We start from the raw sequence: 27742 nt of genomic DNA, 5'->3' as shown, positions 1-27742 counted from the left end.
GCAGAATCTGGACAATACATATTTAGTAGTGTTTCTCTGGTAAAACCTTCTCTGTTACTAAAAAAAAATTGAATAAAATTGAAATTCAGCAGAAAAAATGAAATTTGCAAATTTCATTTCCACTTTGCTTTAATTCCTGTGAAATGCCTGAAGGGTTAAAAAACTTTCTATATGCTGTTTTGAATACTTTGAGGAGTCTAGTTTTTAAAATGGGGTGTTTTATGGGGGTTTCTAATACATAGGCCCCTCAAATCCACTTCAGAACTGAACTGGCACCTTCAAAAAAAGGCTTTTGCAATTTTCTTAAGAATATGAGAAATTGCTGTTTATGTTCTAAGCCTTGTAACGTCCAAGAAAAATAAAATAATGTTCAAAAAACGATGCCAATCTAAAGTAGACATATGGGAAATGTGAACTAGTAACTATTTTGGGTGGTATAACCGTCTGTTTTACAAGCAGATGCATTTAAATTCTGAAAAATGCTATTTTTTGTAAATTTTCTCTAAATTTTGCAATTTTTCACAAATAAAGACTGAATATATCGACCAAATTTTACCACGAACATGAAGCCCAAAGTGTCACGAGAAAACAATCTCAGAATCGCTTGGATAGGTTTAAGCATTCCGACGTTATTACCACATAAAGTGAAATATGTCAGATTTGAAAAATGGGCTCTGAGCCTTAAGGCCCAAACTAGGCTGCGTCCTTAAGGGGTTAAGCAACATAGTAATTGCCACTATTTACTGAGGATCATGACATCTGGATCGTTAAATACTAAACATTTGTTTTAAAGCAGTTGTCTTATTACTTCAATCCTTTTCCATATCTCCTATTAGGGAGGATTCACACACGGCAGATTTTATTGCAGAAGTTTCTGCGACTGAAAAAACAACCTCATTCAGATAAATAGAATGGATTTTCAGTCACAGAAACTTCTGCAAAAAAATCTGCCATGTGTGAATCCACCCTTCAAGTATATGGATGTCACCTCCTGGGCACCAGAAAAGAGAGCATCTCCCTGGCAGACCAGAGGCCATTTCTGCATTAAGGCGGGATTCACACGACCGGGTCGTTCCCGAGCCCGAGTGTCGGCCGGTAAAATCGGCCATTTTGCCCGGCCGGTTTGCATTAAGTTTTGCATCCGTGCCGGGCCGGGCAGATCCGGACAGTGACATCAGCGGCAACTCCTGAAGGGGAATCCCCATGTGTTCGGGGATTCCGCTTCAGGAGTTTCCCCTGATGTCACTGCCCAGATATGGACAGAGACATCAAGCGCTCTGTCCAGGAGCGGAATCCCCGAAAACACGGGGATTCCGCTCCTTCAAGGAGCTAAAGTGCGGCTAGCACATAGCAGAGCGGTGAGATACCTCCCCGCTCTCCTATAGTGGCGTCGCTACAGTAGTAGCAGCCGCAGCAGCAGCTGCTAGCGGCGCCATCGAAGGTGTCGCCGGGCCAGGGTGCTTTTCAAGCAGGGGAAGGGAGCCAGCGCAGCGCTCCCTTCCACCTGCTGTACACCCCGGCCCTGCCACACAGTGTACAGCGATGCCATTCGTCAGAATGGCATCAACTCCTCCTCCTCACATGCACTCTGCGCTGTGAGGAGGAGGAGATAGAGCGCAAGCTCCGGAAAACCCGGCCATCACTCGGGACACATCCCGGTGATGGCCGTGTATTACCCGGCCCCATAGACTTCTATGGGAGCCGGGCGGCCGGGTACCCGGGCGAAGATAGAGCATGTCCTATTTTTTGACGGCCGGTTTTCCCGGCCGTCAAAAAATCGGTCGTGTGAATAGCCCCATTAGGGGTCTATTATTCCTAAGGCAGCCGGGTGCTGGCCGATTTATGAACGGCCGGCACCCGGCCGGGAAACCCTGCCGTGTGATTGAGGCCTTAATGTTCATTATCAGTCTCTAGTTTAAACTTCTACATGGCTTTTGCCAGGTAACAGTAATCTACAGAAAGAAGTAGATAAAACATGGAGATGTGCCCCATCTCCTCCACTTAGTAAAAGGGAATACAGAAGTTGTACCAAGGTATCCGCCACTGTGATCAATGCCAGGTGCAACCTAATAAGCCCAGCCAATGTGGTTGTGTTCAGAAGCACGCGCTGTATTTCAAGACAGGTGTCTGATACAATGGGGAATACGACACGCAGTACAACGCTATGCCTGTGTTCGTAAATGTGCGTGACTGTATTACTGTCATTTTATATAGATCATAACTAATGTCTCCTGTGTGCTGTGTTTTTAGTCAAAATAAAACTAAGCCAATGAGGGGGGGGGGGGGGGGAAGAAAAAAAGCAAATGTATAAGAAAAAGTTCTATTATGACAATGCTTCTCTTAACTCTTCACATGACTGGGCTGTAAATCTACAGGGTTTTACACTTTTTCGTAAAGACAGGACAAATAGGAAAGGTGGTGGTGTATGTCTGTATGTGAGAAGTGATATGAAGGCGAGTGTGAAAGAGACAATAGTGGGTGAAGACTGTGAGGAGGTTGAAACCTTGTGGGTGGAACTAGAAAGGGAGGTAAACACTGAAAAAATAACTTTTGGTGTAATCTATAGACCCCCCAATATAACTGAGGAGATGGAAGTTCAGCTATATAAACAGATGGAGCGGGCTGCACAGGCGGGTACTGTAGTGATAATGGGAGATTTTAATTTCCGGGATATTAATTGGTGTCATGGTTCGGCTTCAACTGCAAAGGGGAGACATTTCCTCAACCTGTTGCAGGAAAATTTTATGGGCCAGTTTGTGGAAGACCCGACTAGAGGTGAAGCTCTGGATCTGGTCATTTCTAATAATGCAGATCTTGTTGGGAATGTCAATGTTCGTGAAAACCTCGGTAACAGTGATCACAATACAGTTACATTTTACCTATACTGTAAAAAACAAACGCAGGCTGGGAGGGCAAAAACATTTAATTTTAAGAAAGCCAATTTCCCCAGGATGAGGGCTGCAATTCAGGATATGGACTGGGAAGAACTAATGTCAAATAATGGAACAAATGATAAATGGGAGATTTTCAAATCTACTTTGAGTTATTATAGTGCAAAATTTATTCCTACAGGTAATAAGTATAAACGACTCAAATTAAACCCCACATGGCTTACACCTTCTGTGAAAGGGGCAATACATGACAAAAAAAGGGCATTTAAAAAATACAAATCTGAGGGTACAGCTGTAGCCTTTGTAAAATATAAAGAGCTTAATAAAATCTGTAAAAATGTAATAAAATTAGCAAAAATACAAAATGAAAGGCAGGTGGCCAAGGATAGTAAAACAAATCCTAAAAAATTCTTCAAGCATATAAATGCAAAAAAGCCAAGGTCTGAACATGTAGGACCCCTAGATAATGGTAATGGGGAGTTGATCACAGGGGATCAAGAGAAAGCAGAGTTACTAAATGGGTTCTTTAGCTCTGTATATACAACTGAAGAAAGAGCATCTGATGTAGCCGGTGCCAGTGCTGTTAATATATCGGCTGATATACTGAATTGGATGAATGTAGAGATGGTCCAAGCTAAATTCAATAAAATAAATGTGCACAAGGCTCCGGGACCAGATGGGTTACACCCTAGAATTCTTAAAGAGCTTAGTTCAGTTATTTCTGTCCCCCTTTTCATAATATTCAGAGAATCTCTAGTGACTGGTATAGTGCCAAGGGACTGGCGCAGGGCAAATGTGGTGCCTATTTTCAAAAAGGGCTCTAGGTCTTCCCCGGGTAATTATAGACCAGTAAGCTTAACATCCATCGTGGGGAAAATGTTTGAGGGGCTATTGAGGGACTATATACAGGATTATGTGACAATAAATAGCATTATAAGTGACAGCCAGCATGGTTTTACTAAGGACAGAAGTTGTCAAACTAACCTAATCTGTTTTTATGAAGAGGTAAGCAGAAGTCTAGACAGAGGGGCCGCCGTGGATTTAGTGTTTTTGGACTTTGCAAAGGCATTTGACACTGTCCCCCATAGACGCCTAATGGGTAAATTACGGACTATAGGTTTAGAAAATATAGTTTGTAATTGGATTGAGAATTGGCTCAAGGACCGTATCCAGAGAGTTGTGGTCAATGATTCCTTCTCTGAATGGTCACCGGTTATAAGTGGTGTACCCCAGGGTTCAGTGCTGGGACCACTATTATTCAACTTATTTATTAATGATATAGAGGATGGGATTAATAGCACTATTTCTATTTTTGCAGATGACACCAAGCTATGTAATATAGTTCAGACTATGGAAGATGTTTGTGAATTGCAGGCAGATTTAAACAAACTAAGTGTTTGGGCGTCCACTTGGCAGATGAAGTTTAATGTAGATAAATGTAAAGTTATGCATCTGGGTACCAACAACCTGCATGCATCATATGTCCTAGGGGGAGCTACACTGGCGGATTCACTTGTTGAGAAGGATCTGGGTGTTCTTGTAAATCATAAACTCAATAACAGTATGCAGTGTCAATCAGCTGCTTCAAAGGCCAGCAAGATATTGTCGTGTATTAAAAGAGGCATGGACTCGCGGGACAGAGATGTAATATTGCCACTTTACAAAGCATTAGTGAGGCCCCATCTAGAATATGCAGTTCAGTTCTGGGCTCCAGTTCATAGAAAGGATGCCCTGGAGTTGGAAAAAATACAAAGAAGAGCAACGAAGCTAATAAGGGGCATGGAGAATTTAAGTTATGAGGAAAGATTGAAAGAATTAAACCTATTTAGCCTTGAAAAAAGACGACTAAGGGGGGACATGATTAACTTATATAAATATATTAATGGCACATACAAAAAATATGGTGATATCCTGTTCCTTGTAAAACCCCCTCAAAAAACAAGGGGGCACTCCCTCCGTCTGGAGAAAGAAAGGTTCAAGCTGCAGAGGCGACAAGGCTTCTTTACAGTAAGAACGGTGAATTTATGGAATAGCCTACCGCAGGAGCTGGTCACAGCAGGGACAGTAGATGGCTTTAAAAAAGGGTTAGATAATTTCCTAGAACAAAAAAATATTAGCTCCTATGTGTAGAAATTTTTCCTTCCCTTTTCCCTTCCCTTGGTTGGACTTGATGGACATGTGTCTTTTTTCAGCCGTACTAACTATGTAACTATGTAACTCACACAAGTCTATGGGAAGGGAAAGCAGATCTACTAACGATCTTACAATCTACCCATGAGTTTGACCTGCAAAGGGCCTATAGTTTAGCGGTAAACAATATAAACTTTGAACTTAAAGGGAATGTGTCGCTAGAAAAATATATATATATATATATATATATTTTTTAGTTAAACAGTATATAAATGATTCCACATTGTTCTAATTTTTTTTAATTTTTTCACAAGTCAGGAAATATTATAAATTAGATTCTAATTTATAACATTTCCATGTGCTGGTCACTAGAGGGAGCAATTCCCAAAATTGCAGCATTGGCATGTGGTAAAGCAACCTCATTGCTTTATGCTGCAAAATTGGAGAAGACACACTCGCTCTAGTGTGCTCAAACAATCCCCCCTCCTTTATCCTGGCTAGTGCCAGGAGAAAGGAGGGGGTAGAATGTTCAATCCTCCTACACTGTGTGCCGCCATTTTAGATACAGTGGTAATCAGACAGTATAACACGAACATACAAACATAACTTACCTGCCGCCGCCGCGGCCTCCGCTCCTAGTTCTTGCTTCTGAACATATGGACGGAAGCCGCGACCGGAAGTAGTCATCTTACTGTCCGGCCACGGCTTCCGGTCCACATGAAAATGGCGCCGGATGTCGCTCAGCCGAAGGCCTTCCTTTTGGACTGGTTGGGAGCGGCTCATGCGCCGTTCCCACACAGACGGCGTACACTATAGTGAATGGAACGGCTCCCGTTCGCATTCTCTATGGGGATGTATGTGCCGTATTCCATCTCTGTATGTGTCGTTAATCGACACATACAGAGATGAAAAAAATGGCAGCCCCCATAGAGAAGTAAAAGAAAGAAAAAAGTACAACACAAAAACACAAATAAAACAAATTTTAATGACATACTAAAAGCAATAACATATAAAAATAAATTTGTTCGTGACACCTTCCCTTTAAGGAACTCCTTTTAACGTGGGACTAAAAACTATTCAGTAACCACAAGAAATTGTGTTTCTAACTAGAAATCATCTGAAAGCTCCAATCGAACAAGTAGAAATAGACAGTTCACTTCTTTAAAAAAACAAAACAAAAAAAAACACAAATGTAGAAAATTCCTACTACTAGAACATCACAAGGTTGGCCCCAAGTGACTGACCAGCTGAGGAGCAAAGCGGTCACAAAACATCAGTTGGTTTTGCAGTCGCAAAATCACCAACTACTAAAGATTCAGATTGTAGATTCAGGTTCTTTCACTGCAGACCGATAAAGATAGAGGGCTGGATACCCCGACACATGTGAACTAAAGCTGCCAGCATGCACTTTGCTATCTCCCAGTTACTCGCAATTTCCATCTCAATCTCTGGGTAATGTGACGCTGGTGGCGTAGGTATACCCACTGATATATGGAGAACGAAGTATACTGAATATCAGATCTTAAATTTTAGGGATAAGCATCTAAACCACACGTTTTGCGGATCTTACATAAGCAGCATATGATGGAATGTTGCGTTTTCCTACTACTCGAGCCATTTAGCTACATTGTATTGTTTGGTGGCTTAAGTATCACAACATGACCGAATTGAGTACCAATATATAGCAAACGTCACCGTGCAGCCTTTGCCAAATCTGTTGGCTGTGTCTACTTTGGTTTCTTAATTTTTTTAATTAAACTTAAAACCTTCAGTGCAAAGATAATTTTTCACCAGCAGATATTGAGGGAACCAGTTCTGTGCCTTCAATAGCACTGGGAATGTGGTGTAAGGAAGGCACTAATATCATCATTGTCATCTTCCACTCTCCTCATGGTTTTTTCCCATTGACTTTAATAAATGTTAGTGCAGTCTTTACACTGCAGTGCTACACCGTTACAGGGCAGATGTGTCCAATGTTCAGGGGGCTCGGAGGAATGCAGAGAAGACGCAATCTGTGGATTCTCCATACATCTGTGTATGCAGATCACTGGTAAAGGTGATGTAATTGGCTTGTTCATTATCCTCCGTGTACACAGGCCGAAACAATAAAATAAATAATAAATAAGTGCTGTGTGTCTTTCAAAAAAAGAAACCAAAATGTTTGAAGTAGGCTAAGAAAAAAATTAAAATAAATCCCTTCTAGAATTCAGCATTCCAAAAGGGGAAATTTTGCTCTGGGCATCAAGGTCTAAAATCTCCAGTCATTAAAGGAATAATTTTCACTTTTATTATATAAAAAATAACTTGAGTGGAGTTGCTATTTCTTTGTTGTTGTGACAATCTATTGAGACTCATTTGTCTCTTGGAAATGTCCATGATTATTCTACAAATCCTTTCTGCAATTCCAGAAACGGGCAGAAATCCTTTAGGCCCCATGCACACGAACGTATTTATGCGGCCGCAATTCCTTTCAATGGGCCCATGCCCACGACCGCATGTCTTATTACGGCCGTGTTTTGCGGTCCAGGCTCATAGAAATTAACACACGTGGCCATGTGCACGGCCCGCGGGTGACACTCTGCCGCCGTCCGACACGAAAATCACAGCCGTGCACATGGCTACGGTCGTGTGCATGAGGCTTTACTCTGCCATCAACGTGTCCGAGATGATCAAATATTCTGGATTATAATATGACCATTGGAAAGCATACATAAATAGGGGGGAGAATTCCCCATAAATAAAGACCCATAGTAAAGTGCAAACCTAATTCTACTACTATTCCTTTTTATAGTCATGAGTCTAATAGTTGGTTAAATCCGCTCTGTCTTCTGCATGTGAGATTCCACGTTTATTTTACGTGCTGAAAAAGAGCACCAGACTATGAGAAAGATGTCAGATTTAGGAGGTCAATGGGTGATGTATGCAGCCGAATACAGTTGCATACATCAGGACCATACGGTCGGAGTACATCCTAAACCTAGGGATAAAACGAGGTGTGAACCGAGCCACCTGTATGACTTGGCTCTTATGCTAATGCAGCCATGTACTCTGTATTTTATGGTTTGTGTAAATTCGTGGAGTACATGAATTTATATATAATGGATAGAAAGTGTTTTTTTTTTTGCATTCTAATAACTATTGTGATAAAGCTCTCATGTCTAACTAGTGATTGGAATCAATAATGCTCATCCTTTCTGGTACATATGAACTGCGCTTCTCAACAAAGATTCTAGTGGAACGCTCTGCACGAGGGATAAGTGCTTGCAGATTGATGTTTGCCTACAGGACCGTTTATGAGAAGTTGTAATTTTGCAACATCTTCATTCAACAGCACTACACAAACCACACTAACCCACCAAAATCCAAGAGCAAAGAGAGAGAGGTAGAGAAGAAAGAGGTCGATAAATCAAGGGAACGTTCACGCGAAAGAGAGAAAAAGGAGGAAAAAGAAAGAAAAGAGAGAAAAAGGGTTTGTGACATACTTGTTCTGATTTCCTAGTATTGCATGGTCAGAAAATGATTGCCCAGGACTGACTGGACTGTGCCAGTAACATGCGGAAGTGCTCATAGTCATTACATTTGACGTTTTTGTAGGTAGATGAACACTACTTTTTAATAATTCTTAGTTTAGTTGGTGCTTTGAGGGTGAAAAAGCAGTTCATATAAAAACCGAAGTTGACCTGAAGTTACCCTTTCAAATCCTCTGCCTTTGGTTCCATGGTTCTTTGCGGGTCTTTGTTTACTCCACTGCAACAATGAACTGTTGTCAACATGTGACCTCTGTGGCCAGTGATTGGCTGACGTCATCGGCTGTTAAGACACTTCACACTGCAGCGGATTATACAAAGGTCATGACCAGGAAACCATCTGTTAGATGGGAGTGTTAAAGGTGAGTACAAATTTATTTTTTAACCTAAAGCAAGTTTATGTAAATCTGGAAAACCTTTTTAAGCCCTCCAGCCTTGATATTTCTCTATTCCATATAACATAAGTAAAGTAAATCAAGCATGTAACACAAACAATAATGCAGGACATGTAATGCTTTGGAAATATACATTATACTAACATTTGCCATCCTAATTGCACAACAGGATCATTCAAACAGCGACCGTGAGGTGAACCAAGAGACAAAGAGACGCAAAGAAGAGAATGGAACTAGTGAGTGGCACATTTTATAATATTGGTGCTGCTAAACCTTTTTTTATTTTTTTTTATTAGAAAATTCACGTGTCAACCCAATTGCTTTTGTACTGTCAAACATACTGAGTAGAGATAAACTTGGAAAGACCGCTGTATTTGACATGTCTGACACTTCAGTATACAATACATATACCGCACATTTCTGAGAATGCTATGCTATTACATTCAAAGTTTATTCTTAAAAGATTTATTCTTCTTAGAGGGGTTTACTATTATTGCTTTAATTAAATATATAGTTAAATTAAAAGATCTACAAAAAGTTGGAAACCCAGGACTCATATCTTTTTGGCAGAGGGTCACAGCCTCTTCACTGAAATACCACAACCTCTTCTCTACACTTCAGACATACATGTCTATTCCACTATGTCTGGTACTGCGGCTCAACCTCGTTCACTTGAATGGCCTGAGCTGCAGTACCAGTCACAGAACTAATGCTCATGAATTAATGCTCCAAGGAAACGTTGCCAAAGCATTTGACCACGTTGAGTGGGACTATTTGTGGTCAGTTTTCCGTTGAATTGGATTTGGAACACATTTTGTCTTGGGCTTAATTGGTGTATGATTGTCCCTCTGCTCGGCTGCGGACAAGTGGGGGGTCTCATTTACATTTCACACAATTCCCCCGACCTTGGTCCCTATGTTTTACCTTCATAAGCTTACCAGTATTTTCAGAGCATTATTTTGGATGAAGTAGTATGCTAGAATAAAATGAGACACCCTACAAAGGGGTAAAGGTGATAAGGGTTTAGCCATACCAAACCCTTGGCTATATTTTTTAGCCTCTCTTCTACAACTCCTGAGGGATTGGGGACAGAGGGAGCACTTGGGCATAATAGGCCATTTATGCATGCAAGTATCCAAGTATCGTAATACAACTCCCCACTGTCTATGTTCGAATCTGGGAACAACCGCAACATGCCAACTCTGGTCTTGATTTACAAAGTTTGGGATAGAGCTAAAAAGATCCAAGGTTTGTGGGATGCTTGCAATCTACTCCTATATGGGGGAAACCTAAACTACCTGAGGTTTCTAAATTCCTGGATTTTGCCTGCTGGAAGAAGAAAGGTATACATACTATTGACCAAATCCAGGAGGGTGTTTCTCTCAAAACATCTGACAAATTGTGCTCAGACTTTGATATACACCACAGGTTCTTTTATCAGTATCTACAGCTATGAGAATGCTCATCTATAGAATTGTATTGGCGAGTTTGCCGGCCACCATTGGCAGTGTGTATAGTAGGGATGTCACGATACCAGAATTTGGATTTCGATACCGATACTTCGTTTAGTATTGCGATTTCGATACCAATTCTATACTTTGCCAACAGTAATAAAAAAAAAAAAATTCTGATGTGAGGCGTGTGGTGTGATGATGGATTTAACCTCCACGTGCCTCACGTTAATAGTAATTAACCCCATCATGTTTCTCAGTCATAATGGGTTAATGTGTAAGGTACATGATGGGGTTAATTACTATTAATGTGAGGCACATGGAGGTTAAATTCATCACACCTTGTGCCTTACATTGATAAGTGATAGAAAGCTGTTTTTATTTTATATTTTTACAGCGTACACATCATAAATGATGCAATAAAATTGTTGTGCAGGTTATTATGGCTGCGCCAATACTGAATGTGTATATTAATGTTTATTGTAAAAAAGGTGTATGTGTATTTTTTTAAATTTAACATTACTTTATGTTTTTACTTTATTTGTTAAACTTTAATGTACTGGCATATATCTATTACTGATAGTACACAGGCAGTTGTTAGGACATACCTAAGTATGCCCTAACAACAGGAAATATGGTAAGACAGCCCTGGGGTCCTTCAATGGATCCTGGGCAGTCTTCCCATATATGGTATGTCCCTCAATCGTGTCACAGGAATTCCCTGTGACGCGATCCAAGGGGCATCCCCCCTTCGCATTTTCCCCTGAATGTTGCAGTCAGGTTTGATCGCAACATTCACGGGAATAACGGCGGAGATGAGAGGTTTCTCTGATCTCTGCCAGCGGGTCTGCGGCTGTGTAATACAGCCATTGCCCCGCTCCTGACAGGAAGAGCGTGCGGTCAGCATGAGGTGATGCGGCCGGCACTGCACTAATGAGCGGTGGTTCAGGCACTGAAGACAGAACATAGGGGTGTTTTGTAGTGTGCCCGCCATGTTCTGTCTTCAGTGCCGCCGATCATTAGTGCAGCGCTGGCCGCATCGCATCATCCTGACCCCGCACACTTGTTATCAGGACTCAGGAGCGCGGCAATGACTGTATTACACTACCGCAGCCCCACGGTCATACATTCATGTGTTGCTATACTGAGCTGTGCAGCCGCACAGCTAAGTATCGTGCATCCCTAGTGTATAGTGTTTCTGATTGAGCCGAAGATTTGTGTTCTTGGTATTTTAGGGGACACTGATGACAGTCATGTAAATGTAGGTACTGTAGTAAAAGGTTCTGCTACTTTTTCTGTACTTGTTAAAACTTAATAAAAGACAATCTGATTAATAACCTGCTCCAGTGAAGGAGTGGGAGTGCTCCAGCCCTGTTCTGCTTATTTAGAAAGTTCTGGAGGTTGGACCCCACTGATCACACATTTATGGCCTATCCTAAAGATAGGCCATCAATGTGAAATCCTGGAAAAATCCTTTAATGAAGGTTCAAGGTTTGGCCTAGATCACAAAAGAAAACATTTCAATTTATAGGCTCCTCTTATAAAAACTTACCAGGCGAGAGTTCTCCAGCACAACATAATATGTGATAGGTCAGAGCAGAACTTTATCAACTGGTCACAGGCTGATGGTATATAGTTTTCATGCTGGCACTGTGAGCGTGCATGACTGATAGATAAGGTGTATACTCATCTGTCATTAAATAATGCTTGTCATCTAAACTACTGACTACCGGAGAATATTTTGCATATACAATGAATTGTAACTTTTGGAATGACAGTGGATGCTGTTTATATGCTGTTTATGTAACTTTACATTAATTGCGTGTGTGTGTATGTATGTATATATATGTATATATGTATATATATATATATATATATATATAAGAAATCCAACAGTACTCCGATGTAGGAAAAAAAGTGGTTTATTCAGTCAACACAGAGCTGCAACATTTACATCCTACTATGGGACCTTTTTCAAGCATAGTAGGATGGAAACGTTGCAGCTGTGTGTTGACTGAATAAACCACTTTTTTTGCTACATCGGAGTGCTGCGGGATTTCTTCTATATTTATCTACAATCCTTGGATCGGGATTACCCGCTCGCACCCATTACCATTGTGGATTTGGACATTCAGTGCTGCTTATTTCTGTTTGTATGTGTGTGTATGTATATATATAGATATATATATATGTATGTGTGTGTGTATATATATATATATATATATATATATATATATATATATTTGTTTATACCACTTGGCACATGGGAACTCGCAGCTTAATAAATGGGTTTCTTACAGCTATATACAACACATTTTACACATTGTTTATTTTTCATTCATTTTTGTTCTAAAGTTAGAATAACATTTTCGGCAAATAATTGTTCTAGGTGGTTCTACCAAACACAGTAAAAGCGAGAGCCCGTCCGATTCCCCACGTTCAAATGAGAAGGACCGGAACAAATCTAAATCCTCAAATAAAGAAAAAGCCGAGATAATGAAATCAGACAAGATGGAGAAAAGTTCTTCCAGCAGCAAGAAGGTATATTTTGTGTTTTGTTGACTGCAGTAAGTTTGATTTATCTTGGTGACTTTTCTCAAATAGATAAAAATATGGTTAATATTGCAGGGAAAGATGAGTTTTAAATCCAACCACACCCTGTGCTCTTCGTTCTGTATCCGTTCTACCTTGAGTTAAGAAAAATTTGAGAGTAGACAGGACAGTCTGACAACGACATTGTAGAGATTGGTTCCTGGGCTATATATATTACCTAACAACCACAATGTCAGTTGTGACCGAGTTGGATTGACCGTGTGCTGGCAGCAGTTATGCTATACAATTCCATATCTTAGTCTGCTAATAATCAGATGTTTCTAAAAATAAATGTAGGTTCCCGACAAACAAGGCAAATTTTGTCAGAAATGGTAGAATTTTATTGCCTACCAAAGCATTTTCTTTTTGGCCTTGCACTGCAGTGTGAAACTAACTTTATCAGCCCGAGTTCATGCTCCATAGATATGAATGTGCTGATGTCTAATAGCAGGTTAGCATGAAGTGGTAACATAGGCCAAATTGGCAAGACAAGAATCCGATATGAATCTTTTATGCACGCATACAGATATACGTGTACAGCATGCACAAAAATACACACACATGCATACAAACAGACATTTGTCTTCCTGTTTTTCATATTTCTGAACATTTTGAGGTCACATATTGGTATCCAGTTAATGTAATGCAACACTACTTGTATGAAGTCATCCTTACCAGATGAAACCAATGAATTCAAATAGGAAATTAACGTAAGGAGCTTAGGGATTATATTTATCGACATAAAGTCAATTTTTGTTTCTGGAGCATGGTAACAACCTTACTGTTTTTGTATTTTCTTAAAGGAATCTAGACATGACAAGGAAAAATCTGAGAAGAAAGAGAAACGTGATAGCGCAGGTGGAAAAGAGGAGAAAAAACAATATCCTTTTTATGATACTGGACACTTGCACTGAGGCAGCGTTCCATTGAGTTTTATATATTGCAGATTTAGATGCTTTCTCCTGATATAAAATGCACCATGGGTCAGATTTTGCAAAGAAATTTTCTGGAGATGTTTTAGTGCATTTCATTTAATAGGAATGTGTGTGCCTTATTCTCAATATGCCAATATTCTCTGTGTGCGTGCGTTAGTTATGTACTTGGGTTTATCTATTTTGACAACCCTGAGCATTGCTCACTAGTGAAGATGCTACACTAAAGGGGGTATTCCAGGACTTTTTCTTACACTCTAGATCACGTGCTGTGCATCCAGCACGTGACCTAGGCCTTCTCGTTTACTTCCCCAATATACTTGTCATCAGCACTGACAATCACGTACACGGGCAGGCTCAAGCGCTGTTTCTCACTGTGTATGTTACACGCATACTCCATGAGATAAAGCAGTCTAGCCTGTCCATTTTCGTGATGTCAGTGCGGATGCCACGTACATTGGAGGAAACATCATGTGAAAGTAGGTGGCGGTTTCTAACCATGCTGGAATATTGAATAAAAATGCCTGTTATTCTGCTCCCTACGTTCTGTCTTGAATAGCCTCAGTATATGTGGTCAGCAGAGCATATTGGGTTTCTAATTAGAGGCCAAAAGTGGTGGTGTCCATGTTAATGAATGCACTGAAATGATTTGCATTGAAAGGAACAAGGTTGTATTACACATGGCATAATTTTCCTCTGTATATATTTAACACCAAAGACAGTCTTAAAGAGGCTCTGTCACCAGATTTTCAAACCCCTATCTCCTATTGCAGCAGATCGGCGCTGCAATTTAGATAACGGTAACGTTTTTTTTTGTTTTGTTTTTTTAAAAACGAGCATTTTTGGCCAAGTTATGACCATTTTTATATTTATGAAAATGAGCCTTATGTCCAACTGGGCATGTATTGTGTGTGTACATCTGGGCGTTTTTACTTGTTTTACTAGCTGGGCGTTGTGAATAGAAGTGTATGATGCTGACGAATCAGCATCATCCACTTCTCTTCGTTACCACCCAGCTTCTGGCAGTGCACAGACACACAGCGTGTTCTCGCGAGATCACGCTGTGACGTCACTCACTTCCTCCCACAGGAACTTCATCGCGTCGGATGAGCGAGGACACGCTGTGTGTCTGTGAACTGCCAGAAGCTGGGTGGTAACGAAGAGAAGTGGACGATGCTGATTCGTCAGCGTCATACACTTCTATTCACAACGCCCAGCTAGTAAAACAAGTAAAAACGCCCAGATGTACACACACAATACACGCCCAGTTGGACATAAAAGGCTCATTTGCATAAATATAAAAATGGTCATAACTTGGCCAAAAATGCTCGTTTTTGAAAAAAAAACAAAACGTTACTGTTATCTACATTGCAGCGCCGATCTTCTGCAATAGGAGATAGGGGTTTGAAAATCTGGTGACAGAGCCTCTTTAAGGCCCTTTTACACCGGCCGGTCTATAATAAGCGGCCGCTGCAGCGAGTGCCGATCAACGAGACATCGTTGATCGGCGCTGGTTTGCTCCTGTCACATGGATGGTTACGAGCAGTCGTTACTCCGATTGCTCGTCCCCATATATTATTATCATGATGGCAGCGTGTCTCATGGTTTACACAGGGAGATGTGCTGCCGACAACAACAATATTTAACTTTTTTAAAACTCTACGACCAGCAGATGATCGAGCAATTATCGGCAACGTTCTAGGAACTCTCATCTTCCTGTGTAAAACCCCCTTAAAGAGGCTCTGTCACCACATTATAAGTGGCTATATTGTACATGATGGGATCGGCGCTGTAATGTGGATTACAACAGTGTTTTTTTATTTCGAAAAACGATGATTTTTGACGGTTATGACCTATTTTAGCTTTATGCTAATGAGTTTTTCAATGGACAACTGGGCGTGTTTTACTATATGACCAAGTGGGCGTTGTGGAGAGGAGTGTATGACGCTGACCAATCCGTGACCAATCTGCGGCATACTCTTCTCTCCATTTATTCAGCACACAGCGATATAGCTATATCGCTATGTGCAGCCACATACACAAACACTAACATTACTGCAGTGTCATGACAATGAATATACATTACCTCCAGCCAGGACGGGATGTGTATTCAGAATCCTGACAATTTCTCTAAACTTCTCTGAGATGCACAGCGAGATCTCGCTGTAAATGACTGCTTACAGCGTAATCTCGCGAGACTACACCTGCTATTCTGTAAATCACAGAGAAGTGCTATATCGCAATGTACTATGTAAATGAATAGGGAGAAGTAAATGACGCTGATTGGTCAGCATCATACACTTCTCTCCACAACGCCCACTTGGTAAAAAAGTAAAACACGCCCAGTTGTCCATTGAGAAACTCATTAGCATAAAGCTAATATAGGCCATAACTAAAATGATTGTTTTTCTAAATAAAAACCACTGCTGTAATCTACATTACAGCACCAATCACATCATGTACAATATAGGCCACTTATAATGTGGTGACAGAGCCTCTATGGTGCAGCTCGGCTTTTAATATGAAAACTGTTTTATTGATTAAAAACTCACTTAATTTCCTTAACTAATGGTTTACCCATAAATCTTCAGATAAGCACAGATAATGATAATGAATATATCAAGGTAAGACTTTTGATCTTATGTTTGAATCAACACGTGTGTGTATGTTTTGTTCAGGCCGTGGGCATCTCGCATTCTACGACCACTTTAGGCACAAGTCATTTGCTGTTATATTTTCCTTACACGAGACTTCATGGGACTTGTATCGTCCAAAGTGCCCCAATTGTGACTTATCTGTTTATAGAACATCATCCAAAAATGCTTGATCATCCACTGTTCTTTGGAAGATGTGATACTTTTCTTGGATAGCTGTTGTCTCCCGCTACTACTCTACCTTGAATCCTAGTTTAGGCAAGTTTTTTCTGTGGTGTCATGACCAGTGACTATAGCTGAGGCTAGATATTACTGCAGAAGACTCACCACTGTACCATGTCTTCTCCAGTCAATGTGTCTCCATGGTACAGTGGCGTCCCATAGCGTACATTTTGTTTAACCCTTTCATGCCTTTTTATTGATAACCGTAATCCAATGGTAACCGCCAGAATCGACTGCTAATTTAGTATTTAAGCATATGTATTGAGGGGTTTCAGTGACGGAGAATGTATTATTTCAGTTATTTTGTCAAAGTACAGGAATCGGGACATCAGGGTGACAGCACAAACTTGCTGATGGAACTACGTAAAGGAGCATGCAGTGCAGTTCAAGGAAAAATGTAAATTAACGCGCTAGTGGCACAGGAACCGTTCCATTAGCCCGTTAATTTATGTGGGTGGACAGGAAAGGGTTAAAGATCATAACTCCCCAGTGTATGTGTATATGTACCGATATGTTTTCATATGACTGTATAAAGCCAGCTCTCCGTTGCATCTCAAGATTTTTAGATCTATAGGTTGCCTTTTCAAGTTTTACTCCATTTTTACTTTTCTCCACAGAATATACTTTGAATTAATACATGGGATCCTGCTGGAGGATGACAAGTGGAATCCAGGCGTTTATTTACCACAATATTAATTGCACAGTTATTTCTCAATGAAGAAGCTTAATTGCATCTTCTTAAATTATTAATTTCAGTTTTCTTTTCTTTTTTCTTTTTCTTTTCCACCATCAAGTAAATGTTCAAGTTGTGCATTACTGTATTTTAATGTGTTGCTAGTTTTCTTATACATTTATTTTCAGTACATGGCTGAAAGTGTTTACCTATTCCATAATTTTAAGCACAATGTGCTACAAACAGAATTGCCACAGTGCAAATAAGGTTCCATTTTGTGTGTATAGAGTTTCTTTAGGTCGTCGGAGAAAAACAAAACTGCCTGAAACTTCGCAATTATTTGCCATATGAAATGCATCCCTTTTAATTGTTGCAACCGAAAATAAACAGTTATTCAACAGTTTTTGAATTTACCTCATTTAACCTCAGTTTTATTTATTACCTGGCCTTGTATGTAAGGTCTGCGGAGCACAGTTTCCATGATAATTTAGAGCAATTGTTTGTATATTGTGTACAACAGAAAAATATCTGAACCAGAAAGTGGAAAGCACGCCCTTTACTTGACTGTCCTGAAAAACAATTCTGTTTTGTCATAATGTTTTTTAAATTAAGGGAGAATAAATGTCACTCGCGAAAAATTAGGGTTCAAATATACAAGTACAGGAGCTTTGTACCGCCGAACTATAGTGTGAAAAGTTTCAGACTTTTTTAAAGAAATTTTTAACTGCTGAATTCTACCAGTGTAAGCTTTTTTTTCTAAATAAACAATAGTTTTCTCAATGGGTCGTAAATCATTGTGTGTATTGTGCCTTATTGTATATTCATCATAGATTTTACTGGATAAATTACATGTAGCTGGGATATCCGTAGTCTCAGCATTTTGGCATTATCATTTGTTTTATATATTAAACTTTCTTACAGGGGTATTAGAGTAAAAGCTATGGTCATGTTGAAATTCATACACCGAATACAGGCTGCAAGTAATCAGGGTTTTCTTTTCTTTCATGACCCTTCTATTCCTTAACCCGTTAGTGACCGGCCCATAGTCTTTTTACGTCGGTCACTAACGGGCCTTATTCCGATGCCATAGACTTTTTACGTCTCGGCATCGGAATAAGTAAACAGAACAGGGAGCTGTCAAATCTCCCTGCTCTCAGCTGCCAGAGGCAGCTGAGGGCTGGGGGCGTCCCTGCTCTGCCGTGTGAGATCGATATAAGTATCGATCCCACCCGTTTAACCCTTCAGATGCAGTCCTCAATAGCGAGCACCGCATCTGAGTGGTTTTGGAGAGAGGGAGGGAGCTCCCTCTCTCTCCCACCGACACCCGGCGATACGATCGCCGAGTGTCTGTGTCTCCAATGGCAGCCGGGGGCCTAATAAAGGCCCCCAGGTCTGCCTGTAATGAATGCCTGCTAGATCATGCCGCAGGCATGACCTAGCAGATACCTGTCCGTTTTAAACGGACAGGCAGTAATACACTGCAATACAAAAGTATTGCAGTGTATTATAAATGCGATCGCAGAATCGCATATTATAGTCCCCTAGTGGGACTAGTAAAAAAAAAGTTTAACAAAGTTAATTTTAAAAAAAAATGTGAAAAAAAATTAAAAACCCACTTTTTCCCCTTACAAAATGCTTTACTATTAAAAAAACAAAATAAAGTTAAAAAGTTACACATATTTGGTATTGCCGCGTCCGTAACGACCCCGACTATAAATCGATTACATTATTTAACCCGCACGGTGAACGCCGTAAAAATTTAATAAAAAACTATGGAAAAATTGCTGTTTTCTGTGAATCCTGAATTTAAAAAAATGTGATAAAAAGTCGCATCTACTCCAAAATGGTACCAATAAAAACTACAAGTCTTCCCGCAAAAAAAAAGCCCTCATACAACCGCATCGGCGAAAAAATGAAAGCGTTACGGCTCTTCAAATATGGAGACACAAAAACAAATAATTTTGAAAAAAAACTGTTTTTACTGTGTAAGAGTAGTAAAACATACAAAAACTATACAAATTTGGTATTGTTGCAATCGTAACAATCCGCTGAATAAAGTTTATTGTGTTATTTATATCACATGGTAAACGGCGTAGATTTAAGACGCGAAAAAGAGTGGCGAAATTTCAGGTTTTTTTCTATTTCTCCCCAAATAAAAGTTAATCAATAAATAATATGTCCCCCAAAATGGTGCTATTAAAAAATACAGCTTGTCCCGCAAAAAACAAGACCTTATACAGCTATGTCGACGCAAAAATAAAAAAGTTATAGCTCTTGGAATGTGACGATGGAAAAACTAAAAAAAATGAAAAAAATGGCTTGGTCATTAAGGTTTAAAATAGGCTGGTCATTAAGGGGTTAAAGACTGACTACCGCCAAAATAGTACTTTTCTATGTTCTTACAAAATCATGTTAGAACGATATAAATTGTTTTGCATTATAAGGTTATTGTTTTCATATACCTCTTTTATTTCCAACCTGTGACACTCCAACATGCTGGGGTTCTTAAAGTTTTTCAATCTGAAGATCACTGATGTAACTTAGGGGTCCTGTCCTTTTTAGAATAGATCATTTATCTGACAACTTTTGCTGTGCAGAAGTGAATGTGATTGGTCAAAACCCCCACTGAAGCTCCAAAAACAAATCGAAAACAAACAAAAAAATAGCGACTTATGCTCTTTACCCCTTAATACCGAAGGTATTTTAGACCTTAATTATATAGTTACATAGTTAGTACGGCTGAAAAAAGACACATGTCCATCAAGTTCAACCAAGGGAAGGGAAAAGGGAAGGAAAAATTTCTACACATAGGAGCTAATATTTTTTTGTTCTAGGAAATTATCTAACCCTTTTTTAAAGCCATCTACTGTCCCTGCTGTGACCAGCTCCTGCGGTAGACTATTCCATAAATTCACCGTTCTTACTGTAAAGAAGCCTTGTCGCCTCTGCAGCTTGAACCTTTTTTTCTCCAGACGGAGGGAGTGCCCCCTTGTTTTTTGAGCGGGTTTTACAAGGAACTGGATATCACCATATTTTTTGTATGTGCCATTAATATATTTATATAAGTTAATCATGTCCCCCCTTAGTCGTCTTTTTTCAAGGCTAAATAGGTTTAATTCTTTCAATCTTTCCTCATAACTTAAATTCTCCATGCCCCTTATTAGCTTCGTTGCTCTTCTTTGTATTTTTTCCAACTCCAGGGCATCCTTTCTATGAACTGGAGCCCAGAACTGAACTGCATATTCTAGATGAGGCCTCACTAATGCTTTGTAAAGTGGCATTATTACATCCCTGTCCCGCGAGTCCATGCCTCTTTTAATACACGACAATATCCTGCTGGCCTTTGAAGCAGCTGATTGACACTGCATGCTGTTATTGAGTTTATGATTTACAAGTACACCCAGATCCTTCTCAACAAGTGAATCCGCCAGTGTAGCGCCCCCTAGGACATATGATGCATGCAGGTTGTTGGTACCCAGATGCATAACTTTACATTTATCTACATTAAACTTCATTTGCCAAGTGGACGCCCAAACACTTAGTTTGTTTAAATCTGCCTGTAATTCATGAACATCTTCCATAGTCTGAACTATATTACATAGCTTGGTGTCATCTGCAAAAATAGAAATAGTGCTATTAATCCCATCCTCTATATCATTAATAAATAAGTTGAATAATAGTGGTCCCAGCACTGAACCCTGGGGTACACCACTTATAACCGGGGACCATTCAGAGTAGGAGTCATTGACCACAACTCTCTGGATACGGTCCTTGAGCCAATTCTCAATCCAATAACAAACTATATTTTCTAAACCTATAGTCCTTAATTTACCCATTAGGCGTCTATGGGGGACAGTGTCAAATGCCTTTGCAAAGTCCAAAAACACTAAATCCACAGCGGCCCCTCTGTCTAGACTTCTGCTCACCTCTTCATAAAAACAGATTAGGTTAGTTTGACAACTTCTGTCCTTAGTAAAACCGTGCTGGCTGTCACTTATAATGCTATTTATTGTCACATAATCCTGTATATAGTCCCTCAATAGCCCCTCAAACATTTTCCCCACGATGGATGTTAAGCTTACTGGTCTATAATTACCCGGGGAAGACCTAGAGCCCTTTTTGAAAATAGGCACCACATTTGCCCTGCGCCAGTCCCTTGGCACTATACCAGTCACTAGAGATTCTCTGAATATTATGAAAAGGGGGACAGAAATAACTGAACTAAGCTCTTTAAGAATTCTAGGGTGTAACCCATCTGGTCCTGGGGCCTTGTGCACATTTATTTTATTTAATTTAGCTTGGACCATCTCTACATTCATCCAATTCAGTATATCAACTGATATATTAACAGCACTGGCACCGGCTACATCAGCTGCTCCTTCTTCTGTTGTATATACAGAGCTAAAGAACCCATTTAGTAACTCTGCCTTCTCTTGATCCCCTGTGATCAACTCCCCATTACCATTATCTAGGGGTCCTACATGTTCAGACCTTGGCTTTTTTGCATTTATATGCTTGAAGAATTTTTTAGGATTTGTTTTACTATCCTTGGCCACCTGCCTTTCATTTTGTATTTTTGCTAATTTTATTACATTTTTACAGATTTTATTAAGCTCTTTATATTTTACAAAGGCTACAGCTGTACCCTCAGATTTGTATTTTTTAAATGCCCTTTTTTTGTCATGTATTGCCCCTTTCACAGAAGGTGTAAGCCATGTGGGGTTTAATTTGAGTCGTTTATACTTATTACCTGTAGGAATAAATTTTGCACTATAATAACTCAAAGTAGATTTGAAAATCTCCCATTTATCATTTGTTCCATTATTTGACATTAGTTCTTCCCAGTCTATATCCTGAATTGCAGCCCTCATCCTGGGGAAATTGGCTTTCTTAAAATTAAATGTTTTTGCCCTCCCAGCCTGCGTTTGTTTTTTACAGTATAGGTAAAATGTAACTATATTGTGATCACTGTTACCGAGGTTTTCACGAACATTGACATTCCCAACAAGCTCTGCATTATTAGAAATGACCAGATCCAACAGAGCTTCACCTCTAGTCGGGTCTTCCACAAACTGGCCCATAAAATTTTCCTGCAACAGGTTGAGGAAATGTCTCCCCTTTGCAGTTGAAGCCGAACCATGACACCAATTAATATCCCGGAAATTAAAATCTCCCATTATCACTACAGTACCCGCCTGTGCAGCCCGCTCCATCTGTTTATATATCTGACCTTCCATCTCCTCAGTTATATTGGGGGGTCTATAGATTACACCAAAAGTAATTTTTTCAGTGTTTACCTCCCTTTCTAGTTCCACCCACAAGGTTTCAACCTCCTCACAGTCTTCACCCACTATTGTCTCTTTCACACTCGCCTTCATATCACTTCTCACATACAGACATACACCACCACCTTTCCTATTTGTCCTGTCTTTACGAAAAAGTGTAAAACCCTGTTAAGCAATTTTTAAAGTTTTTCCATCATCACATTCAAGGAGCTAAAACTTTTTCTGTCTACATAGCTGTATAAGAACTTTTTTTTTGCGGGACATGTGCTTTTTAATAACATCGTTTTGGGGTACATATAATTAATTGATGAACTTTTATTAACTTTTTTGATGGAGTAATAGTAATTTTGTGCCTTAAATTTACACCGTTTACTGTGTGGTATAAATAACATAATCATTTTATTCAGCGGTTTGTTAAGATTGCGGCGATACGAAATTTATATAGGTTTGTTTTTTGTTTTTTTTTACTACTTTTACACCGTAAAAAAATGTTGTTTTTTTTTCTAAATTATTTGTTTTCGTGTCGCCATAACTTTTTTATTTTTCTGCTGATAAAGCTATATGTGGGCTTTGTTTTTTTGCGGGGTGACTTGTAGTTTTTATTGGTACCGTCGGAGTACATGTGACTTTTTTATGCGATCATTTGATCGCTTTTATAATACACTGCAATGCTTCCTTATTGCAGTGTATAATATTGCCTATCAGTGTAATACTGACGGGCATCTGTTATTCAGTAAAGGCAGACCATTCAGGTGAAGGGTGCCATTAAAACAATCGGCACCTCGTGATCGCATCACGGGTTACTGATGGAGTTGAGAGAGAGATCCCTCTCCGACTAAAACCACTCAAATGCGACATTCGCTCACATCTGAGGGGTTAAACATGGCTGGAGACCATTCATATTATTAGTCTCCGATCGTTGCCCTGAAGCCCGAGGCTGTTAGCAACAGCCACGGCTTCAGGAGCACCCCGCTTAATTCAGGAAAAAATCTTATGAAGTGCTGCCGTGAAAAGGCTGCTCTTCAGAACTACCCTGAACGGCCGCTGTAAAAACACTTTTTTTTTTTACGGTGGTTATTGAGGGGTTAAAGAAACACTTTACATGGAAAATACTGAAAATTTCATAAATCCTCCATCGTTCGTCATATTCTAAAATAAAAACTGAGAAATATATCAAGAATGCTTCTGTGTGTGTCTTAGAAGATCAGCCATTTTTTTCTTCCCTCTATTACAAATCTGTGTCTGGCTGTCAGGTTACTTGGCTGCACAAGTTGCCCTCCCCCATTGCTCTGCCTACCATAGGAGACCATAGTCTTTTAACTTTTGCTTGATGAGGGCCATGCATACAATACAAGAAGCTGTAATGCACTGTATGAATCCCATCTATCACATGACAAATCACCTGATACATGCAAGAGCTGCTGGATCATTAGATAAATGTGCTTCAGTGGAATGTAGCATGGTAAACGCCACTGGGTATTCGTGTCATATGGTCTGGTCCTCTAACCCCAAGAAACGTTGATTGAGCAAATGTAACTACATTAAATAGTTTCTTGAGTCAATCTAAGGTGCACCTGTAATACCGTAAAGTTCGGAATAAGGAAAGAAAATAAATGAATATGTAAATGATCATAAAATACTCCTATTTACTAAAAACCAAATGCATTATATTAAAAACAATAGTCATAAATAAAAACTAAAAAAAAACTTGCGTGCTGTGAATCTTTGACACGCATTTAAGGGCAGTTCACAGGTATTGCAGCTTTTTCTCCAATTCACTTCAATGGGAGAAGAAGGCTGCAATATCTATGAATCGCCGCTAAATGCGTGTCAAAGATTCACAGCAAGCAAGTAGAAATGATGGGGAAGTAGCGCTCGTACGAGCGCTGCACCCCCTTCAAAACAGCTGATCGGCGGGGGTCCTGGGTGTCGGACCCCAACCCATCATCTATTGATGGCCTATCCTGAGGATAGGCCATCAGTTTTTACTGGCTGGAAAACCACTTCAAATAGTGCCGAAGTTATAAATTCTAGGTACTACTTCACCAGGGTTTTCACAAATATAGATCTTATTTAATGTTTCTTTACATTTTTGATCTGCTACGGTCAGTATGTAACTTTTGTGTAGTGGAATAGTCTAGGAGTAACCACAGCTAAGGCTCTGTGCACACTGTGTTTGCAGTGTACGTCAGGAGGGTCTCCCGACAATTGCCTCCGACGGATGTTGCGACATACATCACTGTTAAAGGCATACCATGGGCTACATCGCCCATATTGTCCCATCGTAAAAAAAAAAAAAAGGATGCAGTTGTATGGAATCATAGTTCCTATGCTATTCCATACTTTTTTTTTTTGGAGGGGTTTACACTGGCATCTGAGGACAAAAAGCCTAGAAATGCGGTGCGCACAGAGTCTAAGCTACCAAGTAGTAGACGCATAGAGCGGAGCCACCGAGTGCTGAATCGTATATCATGTAAAAATTGCCTATCTTTATAAAATTTGTTTTTCTATGGTTGAGCAGCCACACGCAAGACTAAAATCACAGTGCGCAATGTCAAGCGTTGACTGGAGCAGAGGAAACGTGTTCTCTGGAGTCCTGAATTAAGTTTCACTATCTGGCAGTCTGATGGACTAATCTGGGTTTGGCAGATGCCAGAAGAACCTTACCTACCAGAATGCAGAGTGCCTACTGAAAATTTTGAAGCATGAGGGATAATGGTTTAAAGGGAACCGGTCACCAGCATTTAACCTATTGAACTTTACTTATCCCTCACTGCCTGCTGCTATCAAAAGTTCATTGCCGTTATACCCTCTCCTAAACTCCTCCTTCACTGTAAATAACTCTGCAAACATTTTGCGCCTTTTATTGTAATAATCCAGTGTCCTATTGTATGCACACACCAGGAGAGGACATCAATACACAATCGTGGGATTTTGTGTGCTGGGGAAAGACGTGGAGCTGTCAATCAAAAGTAAGGAGGCGGGGTAAACTCGGAAAGACTTGAGGAGTGAAGATGACTTTTCAAACGAAGATTTGACTTCAAACAAAGATATGACTTTGATTCTCATAAGCATACAGTGCGGGAACACTAAAAAACTGAAAACTAAAGCTACAGAGCCGACTAAGAAGACAATTATAGGTTATATAGAAATTATTTTGCACCGACTGCAGGCCCCAAGCAGCTGTTGGCTGCCCTCATGTCTTCCTGCCTCTATTTCTCCTCCGCCTCACAGAGACGCAACGTGCATGTACATCCATGTGAGGGGGAGGAGCTTTCTGGCAGCGGTATTCTAGGCAGCAGAGCGCAGTCACGAGTACAGCCTGTGGAGCAGGACAGAGTCTCGGGTAAGACGACTACCTTTCTGCCAACACCCTCCCTCTCCCCCCCCCCCCCCCGTCACCTACACTTTCCTCCTCGTCCCCTCACAGAACTTCTGCCACCTATGCCCCAACCACACTTAAAGAGCCAAATCCTCTGTCTCTTCTGCACCCCCCAGAGACCCCCTGCCACTTTCTGTGTCTCCTCACCTGACTGAGCCCCTGCCACCGTTTGCATTCCATGTTTCCTGCTCCCTCAAAGAGCCCCTAGTAGCTTTTGACCCATTGCTTCCCCTTTCCCTTGCAAAGCTCCTGTCTCCTCCTGTATTTCTTGTCCATCGCCCACACAGAGCCCCTGGTGCTTTCTGATCCCTCACAGAGCCCCTTCCACCTGCTTTTGTCCCCCCCCCCTCTAACTGTTCCCTGTATCCTGTCTACCTTGTCCATGTTACCTCACAGAGCTCCTGGCATCTTCTGACCCCTTCTACCTGATTCTGTGCCCCATCATTTAACAGAGTCTGTCTTCTTCCGTGTTCTCTTTGTTCTAATGTGACATACAATGCAAAAAGGCACAGACCTAAAACATCATAAGAATAAGACAATAGATACAAGCCTGGCAGAGGGGTGCACACTTAAAAAACAAAGACAAGCCCCACGCGTATCACCAGGAAAAAAAACTATCTTCCTCGGGTATAGAATGGGCTGATATGATGTCCTTTATATATGCATATACTTATGTATACATGTAGTCAGATGTATTGAATACAATAATTACCAATTGAATTAGACACATATAGAATTATTGTAGATCGTATTGGGTAGATACCTTTTCATATATTGCAAGAGTAAATCACAATACATTACTTAGACCACATTGAATGTTCTTTGTACACATATAGAATTATGGTAGATTGTCACGACGCGGGGTGTGGACCCACTGGGCCGTACCGTGTAGCGGGATAGCAGCTGCCCAAACAGGTATAGGCAATGTCTATAGTTCTGGAAGGGGTACCTGAGGCAACATAGACAGTAGCGGTGGTTCCAGGCTGAGATGAGGCTCCGGCAGTAGGCAGGCACCAGATGGTGTGCAACAAAGCAGATGCAGCAGAGAGCACAACACGACTCCAACACTCTAGGGCACGGTAGCACGGGATATGAGGTACTGGAAGCAAGAATGGAACACTGGGAACTGGGAAACACTAAGTGACCATTTGCAAAGACAGACTAGGGTAACACAACAACGCTCAGGCAATGAATGGAAGGGCATATCCCTTTTTATAGTCCAGATTCATTCTGGGCTAATTTGCAGATATTCTGCATATGCACGTACTGGCCCTTTAAGGTCGAGCACGCGCTTTGCGCGTACACCCTGTGGGAGCCAGTACCTTGATGCGGAAGTGAGTGCCGGCGTCTCCCAGGAGGGAGAGGCCGCCCGGCACTCACTCGTCCATGGCCGCGACCGTCAGGGGGTATGTCAGGACATCGGTTCACGGCCATAGATGTTACAGTATCCCCCCTCTTACGCCCCCTCTTCTTGGGGCCAGAGCTGGAGAGAAACTCCTTCACGGGGGAAGGAGCATTGATGTTCTCCTCTGGCCCCCAGGACCTTTCCTCTTGACCAAATCCCCTCCAATCCACCAAATAAACAGTTCTTCCTTCTACTCTCTTGGT

General features: G+C 40.6%; 1 protein-coding gene across 1 annotated transcript in view; it reads left to right on the top strand.

Moving 5' to 3' along the window:
* Positions 1 to 18247, top strand: part of THOC2 (THO complex subunit 2) — a 107299-nt gene extending 89052 nt beyond the window's left edge. The window contains exons 34-39 of the mRNA XM_075835772.1: positions 8353 to 8490; positions 9113 to 9179; positions 12784 to 12935; positions 13790 to 13866; positions 16496 to 16542; positions 17412 to 18247. Coding sequence (XP_075691887.1) covers positions 8353 to 8490; positions 9113 to 9179; positions 12784 to 12935; positions 13790 to 13866; positions 16496 to 16523 — 462 coding nt within the window. The 3' untranslated portion in view covers positions 16524 to 16542; positions 17412 to 18247. The remainder of the gene's footprint in view (positions 1 to 8352; positions 8491 to 9112; positions 9180 to 12783; positions 12936 to 13789; positions 13867 to 16495; positions 16543 to 17411) is intronic.
* Positions 18248 to 27742: the final 9495 nt, after the last annotated feature.

The sequence above is a fragment of the Rhinoderma darwinii genome, chromosome 8, assembly GCF_050947455.1.
Source record: "Rhinoderma darwinii isolate aRhiDar2 chromosome 8, aRhiDar2.hap1, whole genome shotgun sequence".
In the NCBI taxonomy this organism is placed as follows: domain Eukaryota; kingdom Metazoa; phylum Chordata; class Amphibia; order Anura; family Rhinodermatidae; genus Rhinoderma; species Rhinoderma darwinii.
This window is presented reverse-complemented; position numbering and strand designations above follow the sequence as displayed.